The sequence below is a fragment of the Takifugu flavidus genome, chromosome 19 (assembly GCF_003711565.1).
Source record: "Takifugu flavidus isolate HTHZ2018 chromosome 19, ASM371156v2, whole genome shotgun sequence".
NCBI classification, from domain to species: Eukaryota; Metazoa; Chordata; class Actinopteri; order Tetraodontiformes; family Tetraodontidae; genus Takifugu; species Takifugu flavidus.
The window spans coordinates 4,483,145-4,492,379 of NC_079538.1; the positions used below are offsets into that span (position 1 = coordinate 4,483,145).

A 9,235-nucleotide genomic window follows, 5' to 3' on the forward strand; every position below is an offset into this window, starting at 1 on the left:
AAGTATTCCTTTCTGAGTGCAGACTTTTAACAGAAATGTAGAATGGTGACAGTTGTGAAATGGTGGAGTAATTATCTTAACCTCATTAGTTCAGGGGCGATAGCAGGCTGTAAAAGCAGAGACAGAAACAATGCATTCATTCCTAAACAGTCTGTTTCAGAGAGTCAAATGAGACAGTCGTTTTCTTCTTCAGGAACGGCGGCATTCTTTGGATCATCCTGATGAAACGGGATGTTCATGTCTGTTCCTGCTTCCAATTCAGAAATTGCTTCTGTCTCCATCTTTGAGGGTTCGCTGGAAAAAATCAAGGGGAAACACTTCTTCCTTTTCTTCTTCAGCTCTTTTGCTGCAACAGCTGGTGAAGAGGGAGTTGCTTCTCTTCTTCTACGTCTGATGTTCTCCTGATGTTTTGTACCTGATGCAGGTCTGAGATGTTTTGCAGCAGATCTTCATGCTTTGTGACCCAACTCTGCGTTTGTTCAATCACTTCTCTCTTCTTGTCCTCCAACGGCACCACTGATGTCTCGTAACTGGACATGTTTTGACTTCATGAAGGTGTCTCTCCAGCTGATGAACATTGCAACTATCATAATTTTTGGACAGTTTCTGTGTGTCTTCTGTCCTGTGCTGGATTCTGGACTCAAAGTTTTGATGTTTAATCTTGTGTCCTCTTCCTCACCCAGTGGATCACTTGTCCTTTTGTATTCATTTGTCTCACAGATGTTGTTTACCTCTGCTTTTACTGTTGTCTGGTTTTGTCTCAGCTCTCTCTGAATTTGGCACAATTGTTTTCATTTTGTTTTAGCACTCGATAAATAATACTCTTGTGTTCAGGGACCTAATAAAGGGCTTTACACACTTTTGGTAAATTGTGACTTTATTATGTTCGGTCTAAATTTAAAGCAATACCCACCAAAAAGGCCTTCAACTCAATTTAACTGCAACTGGCCGGTGCAAAGACCACGTTTTGCCAGTAGAGGTCGCTGTGACTAAAGCTTCGATTATTTAACTTATTTCCGTCACACCACAACTTGGTGTTTTCTATTATTGATCCTCACGTTAAACGCTTTTTGAGATTGAAAAATAAAACACTTCTGGGTTTTTAAATCTTAAATTTGATCAACTCTCTTTTCCGTCAATTTAACTAGAACTGGGCGGTGCAAAGGCCAACTCCAGCCAGGAGAGGTCGCTGTGACTAAAGCTTAAATTATTATCTTAGTCATGTCACCTTGGAACAAGTGGTTCTTGTAGTGTTAGAAAGCGTCGTTAGTCTGTAGAAACTTGTTCACTGTAAAGTTTTACTCATAATTAACTTTCCACATGATGAGGGGGGTGCACCGTTCCTGGAGGTACTGCAATACCAGGTCGATGCGTGGAGTGGACGGAGCAAGCCCCTATTCCATCTCCCTGTTCCAAAAATCAATTTAATATATGGTCCCCGGGTAGGGGACGTATCAGATATTAAACTGATAAGAACAGATACTACACTTGATCTTAGCCAAAAGGCCGAGAAGCGATAACACATAACTGGCGAAGTAGGGAGCGCATTCCAGTGACTATGACTTTCACTCACGGTTTTACACTTTTGTGGGAAAAAAAATCCCCCAAAATTGACGGACTAGGCAAACTGTTCAAGTTAAATAGTAGGAAACGATAAACACCACAACGCTGCTTTAAAAATAGAAACAAAGCAGAAAAATCGAGCGTTCCAAACGTTGATTTCTCTCATTTCTGGTCACGTGGTGGGAATTTGTCCAATGGGCTGCCGTAACACAAGAACGGTTTAAACTTCAAATCGTACATTTACTAGCTGCTTAACTGTCTATTTGGCTGAATAATTTAATAATTTAAGAACTGCATGGTGAGAATTGTTTTTCGCTAGTTAGATACACGGTGAGAATTGTTTTTCGCTAGTTAGATAACTGATCCATGTCCCCCTCTTGTGACCACGACCAAGAAGCTGAAACGAACCCTTACATGTACATTATCACCAATATCATCGTCATTACTTGTGTTCAATCAAGTACTCAAACTTCTCACCAGCTATGGATAAAAGTAATTATTTGCACTGTATTTCAAGGTCGTAAAATTGAGAGAGGACAGACTGACTCTGGTGTCCTGACGACTTTAAAGTAAATCTCCTTTGATCCCGCCTCTTTGATAGTTTGATACTTTATCGTAGTTATAGAAACAAAGCAGAGGTTAGACTGACATCTGTCGAGAACATCTGACAGGCGATGATTAAAGTGTTTTTTCCTTGATCCTCCAGTCTTATTTACGACTCTTAATTTGAAAGGATCCAAGCGGAAATCGAGTCAACCATGGATGAGGCTCAAACAGAGGTGGCGGTAAGTTCACCGCAATTATGATTCACGCCTAAAAAGGACCAAATGTAAACTAAAAATGACAAATGTTGTTGGCATGATAGTAACAAAAGGCGTTTAGCCAAAGCAGAAGCTGATACGTGGCTAACTTCAAATCCATCGTTGCTATATACGCGTGTATAATCGTTGCTGTTAAATGATCGTTATTAACTCAGTTTTGTCTCTTATTAGACGACCTTCGTTGTTGAAGAAGTCAGCAAAATAATCAAGGAGGTAAGTATATACTGTACGAGGGTCTTTTGACCGTCTTTTTAAAATGTAGTTTGTATCTTCTTGCTAACGCTAGCCACTTTGTGTTTGGCGACCTGCGGGTTGCCATGGATACGCAGCATGCTTTAGTTATTGTTGGGAACCGTCGCTGTCGCGTTGCAAATGCATGTTTATCTTATTTGCGAGTAGCAGACTATGGTCCAGAGGACCACTTAGCAATAAGAACCCATTTGCAGTCAATAGAAGCGACCATTGGAGGAAATCCCTACCAGCACACCAGGGTGACCCAGTGGACCAGCAGTGTGGTGGAACTGGTCCTCGGGCAACTCAGCAAGCTGGGGAAGCCTTTCAAATATATCGGTATGTGCTCCGACCTCACTGCTATTAAAAACCAAACCCAGACAACCTGTAAGCCTCTGTCAGAACAAGTACAGAGAAGTTTATTTGGACTTTTCCCACAGTTAACTGTATCATCATGCAGAAGAACGGAGCCGGGCTGCAGACGGCAAACACCTGCTTTTGGGACAATTCAACAGACGGTAATATCAGGCACATGTTTTTAACCTGTCTTTTTTTTCCTCATTGGGTTCATTGTTGCAGACGTATTTCCATGATGCTGGAGGCACAATTTCATTTCCCTTTGCTTTCCCAAACAGGAAGCTGTGCAGTGAGGTGGGAGAACAAGTCCATGTACTGCATCGTCACCGTTTTTGGGTTGGCCATCTGAACACTGCGCAGTCTTCTGCTTTTCCAAATACTGTGTATGAAAGTGTTGACTATTTGCATGTGGATGTACAGTAAATGTCTTTTATTAAATATATTTTAAACAATGATATATTTACACGTGACCTGGCAGGGGTGCAAGAACCTTAAATTAAGCCACCATAAACAATCACAGAAATTAACAGACATTAATGTCAAAATATTCACATTAAAAATGTTGCACAATTGGGGAAAAAAAAAAAGGCATGACAATACAAGGCACCACATTGGGTCGGAACAAACAAATCTGTAAACAGAAGCGCATCGATTTGACTGTCCAAAAGTCCAGCTTTTTAAAAATAATCAAGGCGGTTAAATCAAGAACAATTCAAGCAGAAAAAAAAATGCCTTTGACAAAAGGCAAAATATATTTGGTCGATCGTGTTTGCTGGGACAGCCGTTTCCCAAAGATCAGTAGCATAATTAGTGTAAAAATGTGGCCATCCAGGTTTCCATAAAACACTTTTAAATGTCCCTTTTTTGGCAAAATAAATACTGCTATAAAGGAGTAAAAACAAAGCTGCTTTAACGGGAGTTTTCAGAGCGTAGGCGATGAAATGGTGACTGGTCCCACTCCCATTTGAAGTATTTAGGTTTTAATCTGTGAGGATAAAGAATTGCGATGTAGTGGCCTTTAATGAGCGTCAGTCCAACCCTCCAGAGCTCAACGAGGAAGTGACGGAGTGCAAACATTTATAGGAAAAGCACTTAATGTAAACCAAGACAGTGAAAGAACAAAAAGACCAATTATTTGACACATTAGCACTTCCGTTACAAAATAGCTGGTCACAGGGAAGTTTACAAAATTTGTAGAAAATGTTTTATGTAGCGTTTCGTCATCGTTCATAAAGGGGGAAAAAAGTGGCTACAAGCCTCAACGTTCATTAAAATGATTATACATTCTCTTGAAATGGAACTTTTAAAAATATATTTATCTACAATTACAATACAGTGTCCCACCAATATTCTCATTCTTATTTACAAATGATTCCTTTGACCGTCGACCCCGTCACTCGCTGTCGCTCTCGTCCTGGTATTTGGCGGTAGCTTTGATTGCGCGTCCGTTTTGTAAAGGCATATCTTCATAATCGCTCCTTCACAACAGGAAGACACATCTTGATTAGAAAATTACGATGTACTGAAAAACCCAACTACGCTGTGCTGAGCCACCGACCTGTATATGACCTCATCATCGGAGTCGTTCAGCATGGAGAAAGCAGGATTGTCCTTGAGCTGGATGTCTGAGGAGCAGGACAGGACCAGTCAGAGCAGCTTGGCACAGCCATTCGTTATTTCTCTATGGACACCATGCATCACTCACCATACAGGGAATTCTTGGAGGGGGAATACACAAACGCTAACGTGTACAAGTAGAAGTTGAGCAGGCCGTAGAAAGATAAGAATTCAGCAGGTATGGAGGGAGCTAAGGAAGGAACTCCCACATTCAAGATGACATCCTCCCCAGGTCAAAACATGCCCGACATTTCATATTTTCAGCCAAGGATATAGTTTTGATAGTGGGTAGACAGTTCTGCTACAAAGTTGTTCTGGAGGGCCTTGGCACCAAACCTCAGGTAGAGGATGACCATGCTGAAAAGGAAGGTTAACCAGGATCAAAACGAGACACAAAGCGACTCTATTAAATTAAAGGACTTCCCCCTCCGCCCTAGACTCACCTTATAACCAGGACCACAAACGTCAGTGCTGTCAGGAACCTGAGCCGGAGATCTGGCGGCGGTCAAACACAACAATGCATGAATGTGGCGGTTTAAGAGGCATTGGAAACAGAGGTGCGGGACTTTGAAATACCCGAGTAAGGCATGTTTTTGAGTTCTGAGCAGGCTCGGACCACCAGGAAAATTAGGTAGAGGATGTAGAGCACCACGATAACCAGGAAGAACACCTTCATGCCCTGGAGAACACAGGACCAGATGTAAACACTCAAGACAAGAGAGTTACAAAATTAAAATAAATTAGGGACTCACCTGAAAGTTTCCTATGTCTACTTTATACTGATAAGTCGGGTCTTGGAGTTCATTGACCCTGTGCATTCAGGAAAAGGATGTGCTTTAATCCATGTATTACAGATTTGGATCTTACAGCAGCCGGAGTCACTCACGTTTGCCATATGCCCAGCGTGACCGCTGACAACCACAGAAGCCCGACGATGATCAGCTTAGGCAAGTAGAATGTCAGACATTTCCTCTCACCCTGGGGGGGGCGAAAGGCAGCAAAATATGCAGCACGGGACACGAAATATGGGATTCAATTTAAAATAAATAAAGAGGGGCGAGAGCTGTGAACCCACCTGAACCCTGATGCCGTGATAAACGCAGAGCCAGAAGAGCAGCAGAGCACTCAGGAAAAGAGCTTGAAAGAAAGCATCTAAAGTTCCAGGAAACCAGCTGTTCACGAGGAACGACAGCGGAAAAAACGGATCTGCGAAGACAAGAGGAGACAATCGACGACCCACCAAAACGTGCAGTGAGTCTAAAAGCCTTTGCTCAAATATGACGTCATTCATGAGCAAATCTGTAGCGTGTAAAGTGTAAAGGGGGACATCTGAAGACGGGAGGTTACCGTTGTAAAGCAGCAGCAGTGGGAGCAGGACTGACATCCACTTCTGTTCTATTCCCCAGTCTCTCATGGAAAACTTCCTCAGAGAGTGTGCAAACATACACTGGGAAAACAAGTGAGCCCTTCTTTGGAGTTTAAGCTTTGCACATTTCATTCACACTTTGTCTCAGATCACAATTTATGAAGTTTCTTTAAAATAAATAAATAAATAAAGTTGGTGTTCTTACCGTTACCATGAAAGTCAGCACCACAAAGACAAAGCGGAACCAGATCTCCACTTGTGAAAAAGTCGGGTTATACATTTTCCACTAGGACGAATGTGGAAACAAACCAACAGTGAGCGTTTAAAGAACTGGCACCATTTCTTTGAGATGGAAAAACCGACCCTTCCGGGAGCTTTAACTTACCACAAACTTAACACTGATGTCATACGTGACATTTTCCAGGCCTTTGAAGCTGACCCTAACCCGATACTGGGTGTAGTTCAAATAGCCCAAATGCAGCACGATGATCTCGTCGCATTTCTGGAAGTGGAGAACGAAAGTGCACGACTCAGCATTTATCCTGCCGGCCTCTCGTTTCTTCAATATTCCACCATTTCTAATTGCAGGCATCTCTGAATACATGTGTGATTATCGGGACAAATGTCTAACAAATATTTATGAGGTGGAGAGAAAAGAAAAGGGCTTACCGTCACGCAGTGCAACCTTCGTGATTTCTGGCGGATCTTGTTGATCTGCACCTCGGTGGCATCATGCACGACCCCCTTCAGCTCAACATTGATCTCAAACGGTTGCTGGAAGCCTTCGACTGACACAGCAAGTGACGAAAAGCGCAATGTCAGCACAATGACAGTATAAGTGTGACTATCCCGCAGGCTAAGACTAGCAGACATTGTAATTAGCTAAATGTGTTGTCTTACTGTTGCTGTGTTCCACCTGCATCACGCACGTGAGCCATAGCTGCTGGTTGTAGGTGTTAAGGGGAGGAGAGCCGATATTAAAGGGTCCAGTCTGAAGACAGACAGAAAATTAGAATGGCAATAACAAAACCAGGCTTAATTTCTACACTGTATAGAGCATAAATAAGCCTCAATATCGCTTGCAGCGCTGTACAAATATTTCCTTTGTTGCTCACATGGAAACATTCCTGAAAGTTGTGTTTGTGTTGGACTTAAGAGGGGAAACACTCAATGGCAGACATAAAACCACGCTGGAGTCAAGCATGCAGCACGAGCAAACATGGAAAAATTAAAAATATATTTACTCCAACTAGAAGCTGTTTAATCCTGATTTAACAAACTGCTTATTCCTGTTTGTTCCCAAATTTGTCAGTGTAAATTTATGTGAAACAGTTTCCCCATCTTACCTTAATGGAGACGTTTTTGACAATTAATTGTTCAGCATTGTGCTCTTGCTCATATAGAATCTTTGGACCTGCAAAATACACAAACAAATACAATTTTGCCACAGAGCAAAGCCTTACAAGAATGACACAACCACTGCGGGCAAAGGTCATTTCAATTCTTGGCTGGGTTGCTCTTAATAAATGGAAGAAAGTCTCCCCGCTAAATCTGGATCATTGTTACTATTGTCTTACCTGCAACACCAATGAAGACAGTGAGTGCAAAACAGACGAGGAACACCACGAAGACCAATACAAAATGCCTCTTAGAAAGACTGTAGAGCCGCATTGGGGCTAATCTGTAAAAGAGAGACATCCGCTGCATCTTGAATACGCAAAATAGAGCAAATGAGAGAAGCAAGTCTGGGATTTAAAGTTTTCTTTCAGTCTGTGATTCACTGCTACCTGCAAAGCTACTCGGCGTTAGCATGAACAGATGGTTAAAGGAAAAACAAAACAAATGCCGTTCTAGAATTTTTAAAACTTAAACCACCGTTGATATGTTTTTTCACTAACTCTGCTGGTTAAAACATTGTCATACCGCTCCATTTTCTGCTCTTCCGAAGGGCCGCAATGCTAGAAAAGGCAGGCGATGGTAGACTTGAGACGATTTCTACGTCCGCGTTATCAACAAATTGCTACATCCGGGTTGCAACGTCACACGTGGAGCTGACGCGGGTCACGTGACAACAGCGAGGCGGAACAAGATCTCCAAACAACGTGATTCTCCTGCTTAAATGTCTCTGAACAGATTATTATATATCGTTGGAGATTAATCATCCAAAACACGAAAAAGCACGCCAGTAATTTTAGATATAAATTCACGCTCCACTTCTAGATTAAATAACAGGGTCTTTCTTTTAAATGGTGCGATCGGATTTACGTCCACGAGGCGGCGCCACAAACTGCATCTTCACTGGCCGCCTGATGCTTTTTCAAGCAGGGTGAAGTCGTGGATTGAGATGGGTGAATAGAAGATTTGTGTGCTTTTCTGAAGCCTTGTTGGGGGGGTGATCCAACCCGTCTAAATGCTTTAGTTAGAATTTTAATCGCAGAGAATTTCAGCCCCACCGATTCAACCACATATTGTAACGAATTAAATCCATAGAAATGCGCTATTCCCCAAGGCTCCGTTATATTATTACATTAAATAATGGGCACATGTTTAATACTAAATATAAAACGCCTCTGTAAGAATTAAACTACTAGATTTGCTGGACTGTTTACTGAGATCTCCCATTTTGTCCATCATTGTGTTTAGCGGAGTTCTTCTGTTATCAGCCAGGCCCGAGGCTGATAAGACTTTATCCACACACCCACACGATGTTGGAATGGCGTCCTTTTATGAGCCAAACCTCCAGCTATAGATTTAGAGACATAGAATATTCTCAGTGGGGCTGTTGTCTTTCTGAATCAATAAGATGATTTGGAGGATGTAATTCTGTTGAGTCATCAACAAAGAATGAAACGGTAAAGAACAATAATAATAATAATACCCAATAATTGACCCAATCACAGCTCCATGTTGCTCCTCACCCACCTGTAAAATCGATCATCTCTAAAGGGCGTCAGGTCCTCTTTCAGCTCGCTGTAGGCCTCTTGGATCTTCTTACAGAAATATTTCAGCTCGCTGTAAAAAGGGTTTTCCAAGCCGGACGCGTAGTCGTCGTTCATCATCAATCCCGGCCCGAACCGAGCCTGGAGTCGTCACAGCACAGCACAATGATCACTATTGATGTGTCGCTCAACAGAAACCGCAGCCGAAGCTTTTTTTTGTTTGTGTCGGCTCATGAAAAGAGAAAAGCGACATCGAGGAGGCGGAAGCGCACGTTTCATTGGCCAGATGGGGCGTCACGTGATCGGGCTTCAGCACCACGGACAGCGTCACTGCGGAGTGA

The 9,235-nt window shown here is 42.4% G+C and overlaps 2 protein-coding genes and 1 non-coding gene across 6 annotated transcripts; 1 reads left to right on the forward strand and 2 right to left on the reverse strand.

Moving 5' to 3' along the window:
• Window positions 1-1,327: 1,327 nt before the first annotated feature.
• On the reverse strand, window positions 1,328-1,518 carry LOC130516666 (U2 spliceosomal RNA). Its single transcript, XR_008947556.1, has one exon. It is a non-coding gene; the product is annotated as a U2 spliceosomal RNA (small nuclear RNA).
• A 25-nt stretch (window positions 1,519-1,543) lies between these two features.
• Window positions 1,544-3,427, forward strand: dynlt1b (dynein light chain Tctex-type 1b). Of its 3 annotated transcripts, none has more exons than XM_057017819.1 (5): window positions 1,544-1,861; window positions 2,270-2,348; window positions 2,556-2,597; window positions 2,831-2,954; window positions 3,056-3,427. In XM_057017819.1, exons 2-5 carry the CDS (start codon window positions 2,322-2,324, stop codon window positions 3,319-3,321), a joined length of 459 nt encoding a protein of 152 aa, XP_056873799.1. In that variant the 5' UTR covers window positions 1,544-1,861; window positions 2,270-2,321; the 3' UTR covers window positions 3,322-3,427. The 3 variants fall into 3 exon arrangements, with proteins under 3 accessions (XP_056873799.1, XP_056873798.1, XP_056873800.1); XM_057017820.1 differs by lacking the exon at window positions 1,544-1,861 and having other exon boundaries at window positions 1,946-2,348; window positions 3,056-3,133; window positions 3,251-3,427; XM_057017818.1 differs by lacking the exon at window positions 1,544-1,861 and having other exon boundaries at window positions 1,922-2,348.
• tmem181 (transmembrane protein 181) lies at window positions 3,004-9,177 on the reverse strand. 2 transcript variants are annotated; one of them, XM_057017795.1, is made up of 17 exons: window positions 8,878-9,177; window positions 7,533-7,636; window positions 7,302-7,369; window positions 6,856-6,946; window positions 6,625-6,743; window positions 6,341-6,457; window positions 6,161-6,241; window positions 5,937-6,036; window positions 5,665-5,795; window positions 5,476-5,567; window positions 5,342-5,399; window positions 5,166-5,268; window positions 5,033-5,084; window positions 4,864-4,946; window positions 4,678-4,767; window positions 4,531-4,597; window positions 3,004-4,450 (listed from the first exon to the last, which is right to left on the reverse strand). In XM_057017795.1, the coding sequence occupies exons 1-17, from the start codon at window positions 9,012-9,014 to the stop codon at window positions 4,366-4,368; spliced, it is 1,578 nt and encodes a 525-aa protein (XP_056873775.1). In that variant the 5' UTR covers window positions 9,015-9,177; the 3' UTR covers window positions 3,004-4,365. The 2 variants fall into 2 exon arrangements, with proteins under 2 accessions (XP_056873775.1, XP_056873776.1); XM_057017796.1 differs by lacking the exon at window positions 8,878-9,177 and adding an exon at window positions 7,879-8,099.
• Window positions 9,178-9,235: the final 58 nt, after the last annotated feature.